Genomic DNA, 21,549 nt, shown 5'->3' with positions numbered 1-21,549 from the left:
CTCGGGTGGCTCCGTCTGGGGCGGTTCATTCTTCCTTTGGTTCGCGGGGGGGGGGGGCCTGGGGTTAATTCTATATGAAGGAATCTGCGGCTAGAATCGTCTCTACCAGATACATTGTTATGTAAGGTAAGTAACTCGTACATTAACACTCATCTTATGCAGTATGACAGGACATGTTATCATTGTGTGCATAACTTGGAGGCTGCTCAACTACATTGTATTGCTTTCAAAATTGCCTGGATATTAAGAATAATTTGGGATTTATGATATAACGTGGAGTGAATGTACTAAAGCCTTCTTTGTAAAATACTATCTGCACCAGAGCTACACCTGAAATAAAGTTGTTTCTTTACTGTTAGAAGTTGGCCTGATATATGATGCTCACTAGTTCTAGTGATCACCTTGTATCAGTCCAAACAACCCTTATGGTGATTGGTTGTAAGTCAACCTTATAGACCAGCTATCCTAATGGTAGCATGGACAAAGCAGTCTTAGGCTAAACTCTTTTGGCATGTGAAGACAGCTGTTTTACCACATATAACCCCTTCAATACCTAATGAAAGGACACCACACAGGTAGTTATGAAAATAAACAAGATATTTATTTACTAACAAACACCTCTGAACTCTTTATGAGGTCAGAGGGCTAAGCACATGACAAGACTCTTAAGAAAAATACGTTAAGTTGCATGAGTTACAGTGTTGCCCTAGGGGCGCAACAAATCATATACTAAACAAGTGGTATAAGGAAGTCGATAGAAGGAATGGAGCTGTCCAGAGGATGTAGGATCGCTGGGACTACACTACCCTAACTTTAGGTAAGTAATAGGAGGCCCACGGAACGCGTGTGCAGAGTGTGAACTCACACGCGAGATGCGTAACAAAGTCAATGGACAGTACAGTTTACGAAAAAGGTGAGTACGGACAATCCTGACTAGATAGGACTAAAACGACTGTGAATCTGGACACTAGGAGAGTCAATCTACCCTTGAGCACCGAAATGCTCTTGTTACCTCACCCACGGGCTGCGGGTGCATAGGTGCGAAGTCGTGTTGGGTTTCTGCATTGAAGTATATGGAGCCTGAAAGAAAAGATGCTGCAGGCGACCAGGAGGAAGATGTCCAGTCCGGTCCGGTCAATGTCCGGACAACACCACCGCCATGTGGTACTGCAACAAACAGGGCGGGGTGGGGTCGTGGACCCTCTGACAGGAGGCTCTACGCCTCTGGCAATGGCTGGAACATCAGGGCGTGACTCTGGTGGTTCAACACCTGGCCGGTTCTCTGAACACCAGGGCGGACGAACTCAGCCGTCGGTGCTTGATGGATCACGAATGGCGTCTGAACTCTGACGTGGCGCAAGGTCTCTTTCTGCGATGGGGAGAGCCTTGGTTAGATCTTTTTGCCACTGAAGAGAACGTGCAATGTCATCAGTTCTGCGCGTTGGAATTTCCAAGGCGGCACTCGCTCGGAGACGCTTTTCGTCGCGAGTGGAGTTGCGGTCTGTTGTACGCCTTTCCGCCTATACCACTTCTGCCCAGAGAGCTGAAGAAGATCAGGCGCGACCGGACTCAAGTCAGCCTTGTGGCTTCGGACTGGGCACGAAGATACTGGTATCCCGAGCTACTCAGTATGTCAGTCGATCCCCCGGTTCGTCTGCCTCTTCAGGAGGACCTTCTGTCGCAGCAGCAGGGGACGGTCCTCCACCCGAACCTGTCCAGTCTCCGACTCCATGCTTGGAGATTGAGCGGCGGCAGTTGAGGCCATTTGACTTGCCTCCTGAAGTTTGCAACATCATTCTGGCAGCCAGGCGTCCCTCCACAAAGTCGGTATACGCCTGCAGGTGGAACAGATTTGTTGCATGGTGCACAGCAAAGGCTGTGGATCCCCTTAATGCCCTTCTTTCTGAGGTTGTCCTCTTTCTTCTTTCTCTTGCCCAGCAGGGCTCTGCTCTGGGCACTATCAAGGGCTATCTCTCAGCTCTTTCAGCCTTTCTGAGGCTGCCTGATCAACCTTCTTTGTTCAAGTTCCCTATCGTTAATCGATTCCTGAAGGGCATCACTCATACCTTTCCTCCTGTTCCCTTCGTGATGCCTCAATGGGACTTGAACCTGGTTCTGACATTTCTGATGTGCGCTCCCTTTGAGCCACTTCACAACTGCCCTCTTCGCCTTCTCACTTTGAAGACTGCCTTCTTGGTAGCCATCACCTCTGCCAAGAGCAAGAGAGTGAGTGAGCTCCAGGCTCTATCCTGTAAACCTCCTTTCCTTTCAGTCCATCCGGACAAGGTTGTGTTACGAACAAGGCCCTCCTTCCTACCCAAGGTAGTCACGGCCTTCCATATTGGGCAATCTATCACCTTGCCCACCTTCTTTCCGCCTCCGCATCCCTCGAGAGAGGAAGAGAGGCTCCACGGTCTGGACCCAAAACATGCGCTCTCGTTCTATCTGGATCGCACACGCCAGTTCCGGGTGGATGACCAACTTTTTGTTGGTTACGTGGGCGCTAAGAAAGGGAAAGCGGTGCACAAGCGGACCATCTCGCGGTGGATTATCTTGTGTATCCAGGCGTGTTACTCCTTGGCTAAGAAGGAACCCCCTGTGGGGCTGAGGGCTCTAGTTTCATGGCACCAGTGTTGGTTTTTGTCATGGCTCTGCGCTTCTGGCGCGGAAAAGCTGTTGCTAAGAACTGACGTCAGCACGCGGAGGCGGCGTCTAAGTACTCCGACGACGTCATCACGATTACGGACGCGGAGCCGCAGACGACGCCTACCGACGCGCCAGGGTACTGCTACGCAAATGTTTCCGGATCCAGTCTGACGCCTGGGGATATTCTAAGGTAAGGAATCTATCACTAACTAATGTCTCTTACAGATATATCGTTACACAAGTAGTAACTTGTGCATCCGATCCCAACACCAGGCATGTAGAGCTGTAGAAATCTGCAGCTCTACATGCCAAGAACAGATGTATACTGGTAAATAGGATTTTCCTTACTGTTCCTCGTAAAATCTATGTCTCTGGATTGGTCTTTTTAATTTTGGTGTCCATAAATTCATAAATATTTGTACATTGGTGTTGGGTTCCCTGAGTCTTAAGTTTCTTTCCTCTTGAATTGTTTTGGTGCAGTTTAATGCTTTACACGCGTTCCTGTGTGTAAGCCTGACTGCTCATAGCTACAGATACTTATGGTTGTACTATGGTTTAACAAACTAAACCGGACTCGTTGACAGGTATGATTTTTATATAAATAGCAAAAATCAAATGCAAATCAGAATCCTAAAACTATTTGTGTCTAAATCTTTTTTACTGAAATGTGTTAAAATGTATTTAAACAATGTTTCGTAACAGGATCTATAATAGTTTCCCTAATCAAGTAACAGAAATAATCTTTTTTGTCTTAACAGTGTTTTGTTGTTTTTTTTTTTTTGTACATAAATTTTCAAAATAGGCAAAAATTCCAAATAATCATTGGCCGGCCCTGGTTCAGGAGGCAGTTGCTGAAGCCTTGAAGATTTCCTTCTGTCCACTGGCTATTTTACTTCAAGGGCTACAGCAGTTCAACATCAAAATAGGGGCAAGGTAAGAGATGTTCTGCAGAATTTTCATCCTTTGTCGAGTTTATTTTGAGAATATTTGCTTTACATATAAAGATGCAGTCTTCAGAAAAAGCAACTCAATAAATTACTTGCATAAACATTATGGTGACTTTTGGGAAGACTAGTTCCCACTTTCTTTTAAAAAGATACATGTTAAACATAGAGCCTAAAATCTGAAAATGTCTGCTTAACCTAACCAGCTCAACATTTATTGAGTCCTAATGTACAGTATGCGTGGTTTGAGGAAATGTGGACCTAATTCTAGTACTTTTCAATTATGTCTTTTTATATCATATACTGAGCCTGCCACTCAATGATACAGCAATTGGTGTTTTTTTCATGCACCTGAAGGCCATCAGGGAGCAGGAGACCAAGTTGTGCTTTGCCAAGGCCGACAGGGAAGTGCAATTTGTACACCTCACAACTCAGTCCCTCTCTAGGGTCTAGCCTATACACCTAGAAAGAAGTCTTGGACCACAGTGCCATTCCCCTTCCTGCCACCACTAGAGATCGGATTTGGACGCCATAAATATTTCTGATAGAGATTGTTTGCACACAAGATTACACCTCCGAGACTGGTAATTTACTTCCTCCATCTGAACCAGAGGCTTGCCTTTGAGACGAAGTCTTTTACTTTGCCACTATGGTGCATAAAGCTTCAGAGACTTAGGAGCTGACTTTCCTTTCTGAAACACCAAAGTATAATTTGATAGAACCTTTACAACCGTCTTCTTCGTTTGTTTCCATTTAATAAGGCCATTTAGAAGTTTTTGGGGATAGCTCTTTTTTGGGATAGCTCTTTTTGGGTTCTTCATTACATAGATTGGCAGATGCTGTAGACCTACTAATGGTGTCCCAAAGGTCTTGCCCTCTCATCATGTGTCAGAGAGCCAGGTGGCAGAGCCTTCATTGTTAAATCTGAACACAAAGGCTTTTCCTACGGCTCTTCCTATCTGAAAGAAACAAGTTAGTGTTAGATTCCTTACCTTAGAATATCCCCAGGCATCAGACTGGATTCGGAAAGTTTTCGTCAGCAGTACCCCTGCGCGTCGGTGTAGGAAGGTGGATGTCTGACTATGGTTGCCCCCAACTTTTTGCCTGGTGTTTTGCTGGTTTTCGACTTAGTTGGCCTGGGATCCTGCTATCCAGGACCCCAGGCTTCCTGCTCTCTCTGTAAAATGGACTCCATGTACCTTAGGTACATATCTAATTGGATACTGAGTCACCTTATCAGCCCCTGTACAGTGTACCTTAGGTACCCAGGGCATAGGTGCACCGAGGGCCTACCAGGGGCTGCAGCATGCATTATGCCACCCCTGGCTGGCCATCCAAATCTGACACAACTGGCTGATCAATCAGCTGGGGCAAGGTGGTGTAATCACCCTTTGCTTTAGATATAGTATCCCTATATCTAAGCCCAAAATGGACACATATCCTCCTATCAGTCACTCCTATGGCAGGCCTTATCAATCCTGAAGGCAGAGTGCTTGGAATTATGTGAGATGGTGCTCTGGCATGAGCTGAGCCCGTTTGCAGCTTGCGGAACCAAGTCCTAATAGCTGTTCCATGATAACGCTATACCATATACTCTTAAGTGCATTATGAACGCTGTAGTACCGACGGACAGAGCGGTGCTTCTCCTCTTTCTTGAGCCGTGGCCAGGTGGGGTGAGGTCTATACCTCTTACAGAAATGAAATCATGTTAAGAGGGAGCAGAACACCAAGAGATATCATGTGATCTTTGTATCGTATTTTGATTTTGAGCACTTATCATATCACGATCACCTTGTTTGCTGTAGCTATTATTAATATGGTCCTGAAGAAAGCAATGACAAACACGTCTATTATTTGCTGAAACATGTCGACCACACCTTACATTTAGACGGTCTTTATTTCTTTTCTGACTGTCATTTAACTACTACTTTTTAACATTGGAAGGTAGGGTAACACCAAAATAAAGTTTTAAGTACCCCCCTATCCTATTTTACACTCACTAGTTTTGTTCATTATTTCACACCTTTTGAGCACTGCAACATCAGTCCCCCAGGGTTTGACATTTACATCCTCATAACTTGAGAAGCAAGACCCCAGTTAGACCCTACTGCCCGGCGGTGGAGCTCCTCCCAACATCAGGACCCCCGACCGTGACAGTTGATGGGCTATCCCAGCAATGGCCTTGGTGGAATCCCAAATGATGAAGGGCGGTTCCGTGTGGTGACTGATGGGCATCCCTCCTTGATCACTGTAGGGATGATTCTTTTTTCTTTGATACATTTGGTTTGAAGCTGTTTCCTTTGGGTACACTGTGAGAACACACTGTGCGCTAGACGCTCCAATATATTGGTTGTGATATATGTATAGGGAACATGTTGGAGCATGGTCTTTAAAATTCCCCTTGGTGCCAATCAACTGTATTTTGTTTGCTTACAGCTATGCCAATAGTCCCTCCCAGCTTTTTGTCAAATGCCAGGACACTGACTCAGAGGGCGAATACGGCCACGAGGAGGTTGTTCATCTTCAGCTGCAGCAGCAGCAATCTGAACAGGAAATGGTTACAGTGCCAGCATCTTTCCTTCAAGATCTGCATAAGATGCTGCAGGACTATAAATCTAAGGCAAGTAGGCCTCTTCCAGTTCCGTCAACGCCTGCTACGCCTACAGGGGCTCCGGCTTCATTTGTGACGCCTACGGCTCAATCTTCCCCTCAGCCTCAAAGTCCTTCCATCAGGATTCCTCTGGATTACAAGAGGCCCATGATGATGATGATTCCTCGGATGAGGACCAGCAGTCCGATCATGTCTCTAATCCCGATACGGAATATGATGAATATGTCATTGAACATCCCTCATCACCAGTCCCGGACCCGGCGGACTCCCCGCCAGCGGACATTGGGGGCTTCCATCTGCTGATGGAGAGAGCTGCTGCAAGATTTAAATTGGCCATGCCTAAAGTTACTACAGATTGTTTCTTATATGATTTTAAGGAACCCTTTCGGAAAACTACTAGGTCCATTCCTATTGTGGATCACCTATGGAAAGAGGGCATAAAGGCTATGAAACACCCGGCGACGGTGGTCCCGCTGCTACCGCGTCTAGATAAAAAATACAAGACGACCGATGATGCTCCTGCGGCTTTAACAGGTCACCCAAGGCCAGACTCTGTGATCTCGCAGACGGCGCAAAGAAAATCACGTAACCCTTCTGCTCCACTAACAACTCCTCCGGACAAGGAAGGGCGGAGGTTGGATAACGTGGGAAAGAGATTCTCATCGATGGCAAGTTTGCTGCTGCGAGCGGCTAATGCCCTAGCGATCCTGTGTAGGTACGACCGCCAGCTCTGGTGCGATGTCGCCCCGTACCTTGACCAGCTGCCTCCGGAATCTACGTCTGAGGCAAAGAAGATTTTACAGGAAGGAGAGGCGACGTCTGTGAGAAGTTGGCCTGATATATAGTGCTCACTATTCTAGTGATCACTTAGTATCATACCAAACGACCCTTATTGATGATTGGTTGTAAGTCAACCTTATAGACCAGCTATCCTAGTAGCATGGACAAGAGCAGTCTTTAGGCTAAACTCTAGAGGGCGTGTTAAGCCAGCTGTTATACCATCACATATACCCCTTGAACACCAAGTGAAAGGACACCACACAAGTTGTTATGAAAATAAAAGGATATTTATTTATAACAAGTCTACCCTGATCTCTTTATGAGTCAGGGAGCTAAGCACACAACAAAACTCTTACGAAAATACTTCAAGTTGCACAATTTACACAAATGCCCAAAGGGCACGAAAGACCATATACACTAAAAGTGGAATGCGAAATACTAGCAGGTAAGTAACAAGATCCAGAGGCTTCAGGATCGCTAGGACTACACTACTGAACCTTCAGGTTAGGAGCAGGAGGCCTAGGGAGATCGGGTGCAGAGTGTGCACTCTCACGCGGGATGTGGGACAAAGTCTATGGAGGCTAGTATTTGTAAAGTTACTGTTATCGGACGAATCCGACTAGATAGACTGAAAACGAAAAAGGATCTGGACACTTAGATAGTGAACCTACGCTGGAGCACCGAAATGCTCAGGTTACCTAGCCCAGGGGCTGCGGCTGCATAGGGTTCAAAAGACGTCGGGAATCCTCGTTGAAGTCTATGGAGCCTGAAAGAAGAAGTTGCTGGCAGGCGACCAGTGAAGATGTCCGGAGTGATCCAAGCCTGAATCGAAGATGGAGACGACCTGAAAGCAGAGGGGACTCAGTTCTTAATCACTAGCCAGTGATTAGGTGGGCACCAGGATGGCACCGGATGAAGTCACCTCGACCAGGTGAGTGGGAGACGCTGGACTCTGCTGTCCCTCGGACCAGGAGGCGTTGTCGGCGACCAGGCTGGAGGTGCGAGCTGTCCCACGAAGGTGTCTGCTGTCGGCGATGCTGGACCCAGGATTGGGGCAACAAACCTTGGCAAAGTCAAGCCCACGCGGTGGAGTCAAGATGGCGTCTGGAGTGGACCAGGAGGGTCCGGCGTGCTCCTCTCTTGGAAGGGAGCAAGGGCCAGTCTGGAGCAACCAGACCAGCGGTGTAATCGTCGTGGTTTGTCGTCAGGAGGGCCACTAGCCAGCAGGCAAGTGACCGGACAACGCGGTGAGCAGCAAAGAGCAGAAGGGCCCCACGCAGATCTCGTGGATGCTGGGGGGCTGGACTTCGGTGCTGGAGCTGCTCAGGGCTAGGGCTTCTCAAACCCCAAAGCACTCACTCGAGGATCCCTCGGCAGTCGTGCTGGTTAAGATTCGTGCAGTTTTGAAGATGGCCGGTCCCTTCAGGTCTTGTCCCCCCCACGAATCTCAGCTGGGCTGATGATGCAGGTAGAGGTCAGAGATGCCAGGGAATCCGGGTCTCATCGAGCTGGGCAGTCTTGATCCGGAGGATGGACTTACAGCAAACCGCGATGCTTAGATGGTGCCTGCGGGTGCAGGGTGGCTACTCCTTAGCCACAAGGGAGAGTCTTCAGAAATAGTCAAGAGCCCTTTCGTGGAAAGTAGTCAAGATTCAGAATTATCTAATTTGGGAAGGGGGCCTGCTCCTACCTTTAATTCAAGAAAAAGGGGCTGGCACGCGACTAGGTCCTGCCCATGGGTGGGACCAGGAGGGGGGTGGTTACACCCCTCTCCCTTGTCCGGACTTTACCCAGCTCAGGGGCTGGTGTGCCCCTGGCACTGGTTCAAGCCGGCATATGCACAGTGAGCACCGGGGTGCCACTTGCAGTCACCTTCCTCTCAGCCCTGTCTACCTGGGATACACAAAACCCTGTCTGGGATGGTGCTAGCACCGCCCCTGACAGGAAACCCTTTGTCCGAGCTCTCCTCGCTGGAAGGACTCCGAGCAGCAGGAGGTCAGACTTGTGTCTGTGGTGGCAGCATCCATTTTGTGATGCTGAGGCTCGAGTTAGCTTTAACCGGGGTTCACAGTTACATACATGTTGTGTCCCTCTAGAAGGGTGGAATGCTAACCCCGTCGCCAGAATTCGACATGTTTTGATAAAGCGATACCAAAGATAGCAAATAACCGCGAGGATTATAATGCACGTAAGAGTATATGGTACGCGTTATCATGGAACAGCTATTAGGACTTGGTTCCGCAAGCTGCAAACGGGCTCAGCTCATGCCAGAGCACCATCTCACATAATTCCAAGCACTCTGCCTTCAGGATTGACAAGGCCTGCCATAGGAGTGACTGATAGGAATACATGTGTCCATTTTAGGGTTAGATATAGGAATACTATATCTAAAGCAAAGGGTGATTACACCACCTTGCCCCAGCTGTTGTGCAGCCAGTTGTGTCAGATTTGGATGGCCAGCCAGGGGTGGCATAATACATGCTGCAGCCCCTGGTAGGCCCTGGGTACACCTATGCCCTGGATACCTAAGGTATACTGTACAGGGACTGATAAGGTGGCCCAGTACCAATTGGTAAATGCACCTAAGGTACATGTGTGTCAATTTAGAGAGAGAACAGCTAGGCTGTGGGTCTGATTAGCAGGCCCACAGCCAGGGAAAGTCGTAAACCAGTGAAGCAAAAAGCAAAAATCCGGGGTGATCATAGGATTGCAGACCCTACTCTCCTACAACGTTGATGGAAATCATCGACTGTGCAATGGATATTGCAACAACGGCATTCCGTTCATTGGCTGAGCGGCAGTACTCCGTCGCCAAGGATGGCTTAAGGCTACTTGGTTTCGGCCTAAGATCCAGAACAAGGTCTTGGATCTCCCCTTTGATGGAGAGGCATTGTTCGGCAAACTCATTGACGACACCCTGCAAGAGATAAAGAAGGACACAGAGACTGCCAGCTACTTGGGGACCCTTCAATACAGAAAGTCTCCTTTCAAGGGATCCAGAGGCAGGGGTGGTAATTACAGAGGATCCTTCCAACAGCAACGCTATTCCACCACGGGCTCAGGTTCCCAGCAATACCGTCAGCCTTATCAACAGCGGCAGGGCCAGTCTACCAACTATTCCAGGCCTTACAATAAAGGAATGCAGGCTGGACGAGGATGTGATTCGTCCAAGCGCCAGTAGCGGCCTCCTGGCTCTTCCTACTGGACCCTCCTTCAGGAAATCATCAGTTGGAGGCAGGGTCAACAAATACCTTGAAAACTGGTCCAGGATAACATCGAACCGTTGGGTGCTCAACATCATTCGGAAAGGGCATACCTTGGAATTCATGCAAGTCCCTCCACCCAAGCCCCCGGCAGCCACTCCATCGAAACACCAGCGTCTCCTTCGGCTCGAAGTTCAACAGATGATCCGGAAGGGAGCGATAGAGCCGGTTTCCTCAAACCAAAGGGGTCAAGGATTTTATTCCAGGTTCTTCTTGGTGAGGAAGACGCTAGAGAAGTGGCGCCCGATTTTAGACCTCAGGGGGCTAAACACCTATCTCATCTCTCTGTCCTTCCGGATGGTGTCTCTCCAGGACATCTTGAAGCTTATCAGCCCGGGGGATTTCATGGCCACGCTCGATCTCGAGGATACCTATTTCCACGTTCCGTTTCACCCAGCGCACAGAAGGTTTCTGCGATTCAAAGTAGCCAAGAGCCATTACCAGTTCAGGGTTTTACCCTTTGGACTCCGCTCAGCCCCAAGAATTTTCACAAAGGTGCTGGCGCCAGTAGCAGCTTTCCTGCGAAAAAAACATTTTCAGGTCTTCCCCTATCTGGAGGACTGGTTACTGAAAGCTCCGTCCAGAGAAGCAGCGCTGAAGGCTGTTCAAGCTTGTACCAATTTATTCCAGAACTTGAGACTCACTCTGATCAACGAGTAGTCTTTCCTTGTCCCGTCCAGAAGAGCTCGTTTTCTGCGAGCCATCTTTGATTCGAAGCTCTCAAGAGCCTTCCCTACTCCGGAAAGGAGGCAGAAATTACAAACCATGGCCCAAGACTTACAAACAAGAAAGTGTCTTTCAGTACGCCGCTACAAGTCTCTACTGGGAGTGATCTCGTCGTGTATCCCGCTAATTCCCCATTGCAGACTAAAGATGCGTCCTTTGCAGGAGCAACTAGACAATCAGTGGAAACAGGTCCACGGTTCATTCGAGGACAGGGTGACTGTCACTCCAGAGAAGAGGGAAGCGGCCTTATGGTGGACAGATCAAAACAACTTGTACCAAGGTCTAACCTCGCAAGCGACCCGTCTCCACAAGTGGTAACAACGGACGCGTCATTGGAGGGTTGGGGAGCAGTGATGCAAGGCCTACATGTCAGCGGTCATTGGTCACCCCAGGAGAAACGCCTCCACATCAACCTGTTGGAACTCAGAGCGATACAACTGGCTCTACAAGCTTTTCTTCCTCGCCTGGAAGGTTCACAAGTGCTTATCAGGACGGACAACACCACGGCCATGCACTATGTGAACAAGGAAGGAGGAACCAGATCGCGCCCATTGTCGCAAGAAGCTCAGCAGGTCTGGGGATGGGCGATCCTTCACAGGATGTCGCTGAAGGCAGAACACTTGCCGGGCGTCCTAAACGAAAACGCCACAAATGGAATTGAATCAGAGAGTCTTGGAGCAGGTCTTCAGCCTGTGGGGCAGGCCGGACATCGATCTTTTTGCCACTCCGACCAACAAGAAATGCCGGTCTTACGCAAGCAGGCTTCCCCATCGAGATTCACTGGGAAATGCGCTTTCGATAGCTTGGTCGAAGACATTTGTCTACTCTTTTCCTCCCATTCCTCTGATACCACGACTGATCAGAAAAAACAAGGTGGAACCGTGCAGGATGATCCTGATAGCCCCGGCTTGGCCGAGGCAGTTCTGGTTCACGGAGCTCCATCTGTTGTCAATAGCTCCTCCCTTACCTTTGAGGATTCTGCCGGATCTTCTCACGATGTCCGACGGACAAATTTGGCACCCAGCTCCACAGTCGTTACACCTGACTGCATGGCTCCTGAGCAGCGAGAGTTTATGAACCTGTCCTTGTCAAAGGAGATTAAGGAAGTTCTGTCCCAAGCAAGGGCTCCTTCAACGAACAGGACTTACCGCCTTAAGTGGAAATGATTTTGTTGTTGGTGTAGAAAACAAAGCATTGATCCTTTCAATTCCAAGCCTCATCAGATCCTACCTTACCTGCTATCCTTGGCCAAGTCGGGACTAGCTCATTCATCAATTAAGGTCCACTTGGCTGCTTTGTCATGGTTCAGAAGGACAGGATCCGGTCCTTCCTTGTGATCTTCCAGGATAATCAAGCAATTTCTTAAGGGCTTGTTCAGGGTCTATCCACCGGTGAGACCGCCCCCTCCTACATGACATTTGAATCTGGCCCTTTCTCAACTCATGAAGGGTCCATTTGAACCAGTCCATCGTTCTGACATGAAATATCTTTCGTGGAAATTGGCTCTCCTTCTTGCTCTCACGTCGGCAAGGCGTGTTGGAGAATGACAGGCTTTGACCATCCAAGAGCCTTTCCTTCAATTCAAGAGAAACACTGTGATCATGAGGACTAATCCTAGGTTCATGCCAAAGGTTCCCTCGGATTTCCACTTGAATGAACCGGTCATTCTGAAGGCGTTCTTCCCTCAACCTTCTACGCCAGCAGAGAAAGCATTGCATCCGTTGGATGTGCAGCGATGCTTGAAATTCTATTTGGAATGTACTAAAGGTTTTCGAAAATCTTCTTAACTATTTGTAGCCTTCGGGGGTCCTAGTAAGGGCCTTCCGCTATCCAAACAAGGTGTTTCGAGATGGATCACGAGTGCCATTCTACATTGTCACAAGGCTGCAGGAAAACCTCTGACTGGAAAGATCCGAGCACATTCCACAAGATCTGTTGCCTTTTCAAAAGCCCTCTTTGCGGGGGTGCAAATGAAGGACATTCGCAGAGCTGCTACCTGGAGCAGCGTTCACACCTTTACCAAGCATTACTGCTTGGAATCTCTGCAACAAGATGATGCAGCAGTAGGACAGGCTGTCCTGCAGAACCTCTTCCACTAAGGGTGAGCTTTCCTTTCTTTTCCACCTTCCGTCTTTCACATTTTGTATCTAATGTCATGTTGTCTATTGCTATAATTTACGATGCAAAATGTGATTATCTTGCCAACTGCTTGCTACTCTGATACAAAGCATGGGAATCTATGAAAGTTCCAATACTGGGGTAAGAAAACAAGTTACTTACCTGTAACTTTAGTTCCCCAGTATTGGTAACTTTCATAGATTCCCATGCGCCCACCCGCCTCCCCAGGGAAAGCTCAGCCTACAACAGATATGGTGTCTAAGTACACAACGGCTACGAAAATCTGAGGCTCTGAGGTTCCTTCAGGAAGGTTCTAAGTGGTGAGGCACTTCTGATTGGCTGATGCCAAAGTGTGGTCTCTTTTATACAAAGAGGGTCATATGCTACAAAAGGGAATGAGGCCTAGGCCTTTTTCCATTGTCTTTTGTACCTACAGCTATGGTATTTTTGTTACCGAGACTCCCATTCCGACGACGGGGAATGATACAAAGCATGGGAATCTATGAAAGTTACCAATACTGGGGAACTAAAGTTACAGGTAAGTAACTTGTTTTCTTATATGGTAAAACAACAGCAAGCTCTTATCCCATCCGCTGCAGACCAATGTGAGACGTTAGCCTGGCATATAATGTCCACTTTTCTAGTGGGCTCCTTGCACCAGTCTAAACGACCCTTATTGATGGTGGTTGTAAAGTCAACCTTATAGACAAGCTATCCTAATGGTAGCATGGACCAGCAGTCATAGGCTAAGACTTCAGAGAGCACGTGAAGCAAGCTGTTTTACCAATTATAATCCCTTGAATATCAAATGAAAGGACACCACACACGGTATATATCAAATATATATGTATTTAATTCTGACACAACCCCTCTGCACTCATTATGAGGTCAGAGGTAAAAGTACATCACAAGTTACTCAATTAGCATACGATAAGTTGCACAAATACAGTTTTGCCCTAGGGTCCTCACAAACCATATACTAAGTAAGTGGTATAAGAACCACAACAGAAACAGTGAGTAGGTCTAGGGAATCGCTGGGGCTACACTAAACAACCAAAGGTTAGGAAGTAGGAGGCCCACGGGAGAAGCGTGCAGTGTCTAAACACAGTTACCATTGACTTATAATGGAGAACGTAAAAGTTACAAAGTTACTGTTTAAGGGCACTTCCGGATTGGCTACGACAAAACCCCTTTATACTAGGGCACTTCGAGAGTCAAGACCCACGGGAGTACTCGTGTTACCTCACCCACAGAAGCCGAGTGCATAAGTGCCTTTTCGTGTCGGTTTTCGTCGATGTTTTCTATGGAGATCTACAAAGAAGTGCTGCAGGCGACCAGAGGAAAAGTGTCTGGGTGGATCCAAGGGTGGATCGAAGATGTGAAGAACCTGAAAGCAGAGGGGACAGAGTCTGGGTCACTAGCCAGTGACCAGGAAGGAACCAGGCGATGTTGCGATGATCTTAGGTGAAGAGGTGAAGCTTGTCTCTACAGACACGAGGACCAGGAGGTGTCGACGGCGACCAGGAGCTGGATTCGAGCTGTCCCACGAAGGATCTAGTTGACTGCGGTGTTGGTTTTCGGATTGGACCCAACAAGCCTTGGCAAATGCAACCCACGCAGGAAGTGAAGATGGGCTTCGGTGCGGACCAGCAAGGTCTGTGGAGCTTCTCCTTTGCAGGGAAGCTGGAGCAAACAGGAAAGCGGTTTGGTTTCAAAGGATTGTCTTCAGGAGGCTCACTAGCCAACGGGCTAGTAACCGGGAAGACGCGTCTAGCCGAAATGCAAGAGTAGGCCCCACGCCGCACTCGTGGAGTGTGAAGGGTTGAGCTTCGGTGCAAATGGTGCTCGGGTCTGGGGCTTCTCGTACCCCAATGCACAACTTTGAGGGTAGCTCGGTAGTCGAGCTGTTAGAAAAATGCAGGATGGCCAGGGTGTCCGGTCCCACGTCTCTCGTGTCCATCACGGGTCTCAGCTTTGATGTGGATTGGAGTTGAAGAAGTCTGGAAGTCCAGTTCCTGTGTCGCTGAGTCTTCATGTTCCGGCGGGAGCGTCAACAAAGCAAACCGCCAAGTTACTGGTGGTGCCTGTTTGCACAGGGTGGGCACTCCTTGACCACAAGGGAGATGTCTTCCGTCTTCTAGTCAGAATAGAATGTCGAAGGTCCAAGAGTTCTGTATCAAAGTTTCGTTCCAGGATAATCTGAAGTCCTGGGGACACAGCTCCTATCTTTAAACTGATTTTAGGGGCTGGATTACCTGCTAGGACCCTCCTATGGGTGGACCTGGGAAGGGGGTGGTTACACCCCTTTCCCTTTGTCCAGTTTCGCGTCAGAGCGGGGCTGGAGTGCCCCAGCAACTGGTTTGAACCAGGCTATGCATGGAGCACCTTGTGTGCCCCATGCAGTGTCTCAAAAAGCTTCTGCTGATGCAGCCCTCCCTGTCCCAATACACATCTGCCTGTCTGGGGAGGTGCTGGCACCTCCCTGGACAGGAAACCTATTGTTCAGGCCTCCCCTGCCGGAGTTTCGTCCAGCAGCAGGAGGTCAGACTTGTGTCTTTGGCAGCAGTATCCATTTTGTGATGCTGGGGCTCTGTTTAACTTTAACAGGGTAAAGCAGTAACTACATGTCTTCTCCCTCTCGAAGGGTGGAATGCTACCCCCGCCACCAGAACTGGTGGGGGGGGAGTATTCCAAAGTGTTTGACACCTTACCCGACATGTTTCGATAAAGCCAAACCAAAGTTAGCATTAACCGCGAGGATTATAATGCACTTAAGAGTATATGGTATGGCTATATCATAAAACAGCTATAAGGAGATGGTTCCGAAAGCTGCAGAGGGGCTCAGCTCATGCTAGGGCACCGTCTCACATAAAACCAAGCACTCCTAGGATTGTCTAGGCCTACCATAGGAGTGACTTATAGGTGCATATGTGTCTATATATAAGGTAGATATACTATATCTAAGTAAGGGGTGATTACACCACCTTACCCAAGCTGAGTGATCAGCCTGTGGTTTCAGTTTGGATGGCCAGCCCGGGGTGGCATAATACATGCTTCAGCCCCTGGTAGGTCTTGGATGCACCTATGCCCTGGGTACCTATGGTACATTATACAGGGACTCACAAAGGTGACCCAATACCCAATGAGGTTTAGGAGCAGAGCCCAGAGTTCTTAGCGTTCTATCCTGGAAACACTATGAGATATATGTACTACTTGCTACTCTGATACAAACATGTGAATTTATGAAAGATTCAATACTGGAAAAAAACGAGTTACTACGTGTACATTATGGTTCTCCAGTGTTATCTTTCATAGATTCACATGCGCCCACCTCCCCGTTTGTCAGGTAGAACATTTTACCTCCGGATATATCCAGAGTGTTGGAGAATAGGGTCTGCAATCCTATGGTCCCCCCCCCGATTTTTGCTTTTTGCTTCACTGGTTTACAACTTTCCCTGGCTGTGGGCCTGCTAATCAGACCCACAGCCTAGCTGTTCTCTCTCTAAATTGACAAGCATGTACCTAAGGTGCATTTACCAATTGGTACTGGGCCACCTTATCAGTCCCTGTACAACATACCTTAGGTATCCAGGGCATAGGTGTACCCAGGGCCTACCAGGGGCTGAAGCATGTAGTATGCCACCCCTGGCTGGCCATCTAAACAGACACAACTGGCTGCACGACAGCTGGGGCAAGGTGGTGTAATCACCCTTTGCTTTAGATATAGTATCCCTATATCTAACCCTAAAATGGACACATGTATTCCTATCAGTCACTCCTATGGCAGGCCTTATCAATCCTGAAGGCAGAGTGCTTGGAATTATGTGAGATGGTGCTCTGGCATGAGCTGAGCCCGTTTGCAGCTTGCGGAACCAAGTCCTAATAGCTGTTCCATGATAACGCTATACCATATACTCTTAAGTGCATTATGATCCTCGCGGTCAAATGCTAACTTTGGTATAGCATTATCAAAACATGTCGAGTAAGGTGTCATACGAATTGGAATACTACCCCCTCGCCAATTCTGGCGACGGGGGTAGCATTCCACCCTTCTAGAGGGACACGACATGTATGTAACTGTGAACCCCAGTTAAAGTTAACTCGAGCCTCAGCATCACAAAATGGATGCTGCCACCACAGACACAAGTCTGACCTCCTGCTGCTGGGAGTCCTTCCAGTGAGGGATGCTCGGACAAAGGGTTTCCTGCCTTGGGAGGTGCTAGCACCACCCCAGACAGGATTTTGTGTATTAGGTAGGACCGGGCTGAAAGGAATGAGACATGCCTGGGGCACACAAGTTGTCCCTGTGCATATGCCGGTCTAAACCAGTTCCTGGGGCACTCCAGCCCCAGAGCTGGCGCAAGACCGGACAAAGGAAAGGGGGTGTAACCACCCCCCTTCTTGGTCCCACCCAGAGGAGGGACCTAGTCGTAGTGCAGCCCCCTTTAGCTGAATAAAGGTAGGAGCTGGTCCCATTCCAAATTAGATTATCCTGATCAACTTCACAAGAAGAAACTCTGGACCTCGACGTTCTGCTCCACAGAAGACAGAAGGAATCTCCCTTGTGGGCAAGGAGTATCCACCCTGCATCTGCAGGCACCATCAGCGTACCGCGGCTTCCCTTTGTCGTCTTCCTGCAAAGGATCCAGACTTCAGAGCCCGACGAGACCCGGATTCGCAGACCTCTCCGACCTCTACCTACAACTCCAGCACAACTGAGACCCGTGGGTGCGACGAGACACGTGGGACCGGCCATCTTGAAAGAAGCAGCACTTCGCTCCAGCACGACTCCTGAGGTATCCTCATCCAAGTGCTCTGGGGACCGAGAAGCCCCGACCCCGAGCAGCTCCTGCACCGAAGATCAGCCCTCCAGCATCCACGAGATCTGCGTGGGGCCCTTCTGCTTGCCTGCTGCTAGACGCGTTGTCTGGTCACTTGCCGGCTGGCTTGTGGCCTCCTAGACGACGAACACCGACAACTTTGCTGCTGGTCTGGTTGCTCCAGACTGGCCCTTGCTCCCTTCCAAAAGAGGAGCACCCCGGACCCTCCTGGCCTTTTGAACCCGAATCCGGAGACGACACCGCCGACAGCGAGGGCCTGCGTGGGAAGCTCGTGCCTCCATCCTGGTCGTCGAAGACACCGCCTGGTCCACGTGGCTGCTGAGACAAGCGTCCACCTTCACCTGATCGCGACAACAACATCTGGTTCCACTCCTGGTTCCACTCCAGTCACTGGCTAGTGACTTTGAACATTGACCCCTCTGCTTTCAGGTTCTTCTCTTCACCAATCCACCCTTGGATTGCACCGGACATCTTCCTCCTGGTCGCCTGCAGCATCTTTCTTCAAGGCTCCATAGACTTCGACGCGGAAACCCGACACGACTTCGCACCTATGCACCCGCAGCCTGTGGGTGAGGTAACACGAGCATTTCGGTGCTCAGGGGTAGCTTGACTCTCCTAGTGTCCAGTTCCATTGTCGTTTCAGTCCTATCTAGTCAGGAACGTCCGTACTCACCTTTTCTTTAAACTGTACTGTCCATAGACGTTTGTACGCATCTCGCGTGTGAGTTCACACTCTGCACACGCGCTCCGTGGGCCTCCTATTACCTTCCTCAAGTTAGTATAGCGTGGTCCCAGCGATCCTACAACCTCTGGACAGCTCCATTCCTTTAATTGACTTTCACATTCCACTTACTTAGTAAATGGTTTCTCGTGCCCCTAGGGCACCATTGTAAATCGTGCAACTTAAACGTATTTTTCCTAAGAGTTTGTCATGTGCTTAGCCCTCTGACCTCATAAAGAGTTCAGAGGTGTATGTTAGTTAATAAATAACTGTTTATTTTCATAACAACCTATGTGGTGTCCTTTTCATTTGGTATTCAAAGGTTATATGTGGTAAAACAGCTGGCTTCACATGCCATTCAGAGTTTAGCCTAAAGACTGCTTTTGTCCACGCTACTAGGATAGCTGGTCTATAAGGTTGACTTACAACCAATCACCATAAGGGTTGTTTGGACTGATACAAGGTGATCACTAGAACTAGTGAGCATCATATATTAGGCCAACTTCTCACACATGTGTCTCTCTTGGGGCTGGAAATTTGAGGTAGGAGTGCTCTGCCGGGGAGTGTGATGTCCGGGCTTTCTGCTGATAGGCTGAGTTTTGGACCAAACAACAAGGAGGTCTGGTTACCAAATTATGTCATTCCCTATGGGATTTTCTATGCAGTTTTTCTCTATGGTACTGCTATGGTCATTCTGTTACCGTGAGACTCCCACCATGACGACGGGGAAGATACAAGCATGTGAATCTATGAAAGATAATACTGGAGAACCATAGTGTACAGGTAAGTAACTTGTTTTTTGCCAACGGGAGAAACGCAGCTAAGTTCATGATCCGATGTGGGCTGGACACCACCGGCTCGCTGGGCCGAGCGGTTTCATCAACAGTGGCCTTACAGCGCTACGCCTGGTTGTGGTGGACTGGCTTTTCTGATGATGTCCAAGCGTCGCTTATGGACATGCCCTTTGATGGCTCCCGTCTCTTCGGAGATGAAGTGGATTCATCACTGGGCTGCTGTAAGCACAGCGGCGCTAGGGCACATCCTTGGGCCTTTCCATGGCCCCTTGTCACAACCCCAATCTGCTATTCACTCCTTTCGTGGCCATTGAAGGGGAGTCCAGCTGCTTCTATACTCGCCCAGCCACTCAGGTGCGCAAGCATCCCGGCCTCTGTGTGTCTGAGGGCTCTGTACCCACAGAACCTCTGCGTCGGGCAGCAAAAGATCGGGCCAGTCCACCACTCCCCGGGCAAGTGTTGCCTTCAAGCTTGTGGAGAAGTGTGGCTCAGGGGTTAGAGGCGGCAGACCCAGAAGCTGAGATCGGCCCTGGACCAGGGTTCAATTCCCCGCCTCGGCGGGTCTTGGGCTCATAAAATTCCACGGACTCGATAATTCTCGCTCCGGTGCCTTCTCAACTCACGGGTTCACACTCTGCGACTCTGGGCAATAGCTTGCTTAATCTCCACAACGGCCCCTCGCGGAGGGATGCCTGGCTTTCACCTTGTGGATACCCTGCCGGGGTTATCTCACTGGGGAATACCAGGACGGGTTCTCTAAGCAAGCGCCGGGAAACCCTTTGTGGGTAGCTGTGCGCTATATAAGCTCAAATACATTTACATTTACATTTACAAACCCTTATAGTCTGCCCTCTTACTGTCATGGGTGCCCAGTGGGGAGCAGGATCTGCCATCAACGACCTCACTGGTGGTCTATCACATCAGAACCGTGGGATTTGCCGATCGTCCGAAGGGTCTACTCCCTCTCCTTCATGATTACCCTTCCCTCATTGCCACCTACATGCGACCGGAGTACAGAGGGCCACCTAGCCCTTCTCCAACAGGAAGTGATGGCTCTCTTGGCCAAGGGAGCCATAAGGAGGGTTGCAACATCAGAAGTGGGTAGTTGTTGCTATTCACACTACTTTCTGATACCCCAGAAGGCCTTTGTCCATTTCTTACTTAAGAAAGAGAATGCGCACACTCACTCAGGTCTTGTCTGTCCTGGACCTGGGAGACTGGATAGGAGTGTTGGACTTGCAGGACGCATATTTCCACATTCCGATCCTGCCTGCCTATAGACGTAACCTGTGGTTCACCGTCTACCACGAGCATTTTCAGTTCGCTGTGGTCCTTTTAAGCCTTACCAGCGCCCCTCGGGTGTTCTCCAAGGTGATGGCGGTGGTTGTAGCTCATCTAAAGAGATAAGGGATGCCACTCTTCCCCTATCTTGATGACTCGCTGTTGAAAGTGGGCTCGCCTCAGACTGTCGTCTTTCACCTCCTGACTACGGAACACCTGCTGCATTTGCTGGAGTTCACTATCAATGTGCCAAAGTCACACCTGACTCCCTCTCAGATGCTCCTCCTCATCGGAGCTGTTCTGGACACAGTGCAGTTTTGTGCATAACCTCCTAAACGGCGAGTCCAGGATAGCCTTAGGACGCGGCATTCCCTTGCAGAACATTTGGCAGGCAGCTATGTGGGCCTCGCTGCACACGTTTACCAAGCACTTCTGCCTTGACGGTCAGGTCCGCAGAGACAGCTTCTTTGGCTGTTCTGTGCTCTGTGACTTTCTGGTGTAACCTTGTTCGCAGACCCACCACCAGGGTTGGTATTGCTGGGGTATCAATTCTAAGGTAAGTAAGCTATCACTAACATGTCTCTTTCAGATGCACAAATCTAAAAGAAACAGGTTAGTATTAGCTTCCTTACCTTAGAATATCCCCAGGCGTCAGTCTGGATCCGGAATTTTTTGCGTAGCAGTACCCCTGCGCGTCGGTCGCGTCGTCTGCGGCTCCGCGTCCGTCATCGGCGTCGTTAGCGCCGGGATGACGTTGCCTGAGTACTTAGCCGCCGCACTCGTGCGCTGACTTCAGTTCTTCTTTTTTCCACACCAGCAAGCGC

At 49.2% G+C, this 21,549-nt stretch overlaps 1 protein-coding gene across 1 annotated transcript in view; it reads left to right on the top strand.

The window, feature by feature from the left end:
- SKIC3 (SKI3 subunit of superkiller complex) overlaps positions 1 to 21,549 on the top strand; it is a 1,256,060-nt gene that overhangs the window by 1,214,582 nt on the left and 19,929 nt on the right. The window contains exon 39 of the mRNA XM_086960925.1: positions 3,449 to 3,579. Within this exon, the coding sequence (XP_086817051.1) occupies positions 3,449 to 3,579 (131 nt within the window). The remainder of the gene's footprint in view (positions 1 to 3,448; positions 3,580 to 21,549) is intronic.

The sequence above is a fragment of the Lissotriton vulgaris genome, chromosome 3_1, assembly GCF_964263255.1.
Source record: "Lissotriton vulgaris chromosome 3_1, aLisVul1.2, whole genome shotgun sequence".
NCBI classification, from domain to species: domain Eukaryota; kingdom Metazoa; phylum Chordata; class Amphibia; order Caudata; family Salamandridae; genus Lissotriton; species Lissotriton vulgaris.
This window is presented reverse-complemented; position numbering and strand designations above follow the sequence as displayed.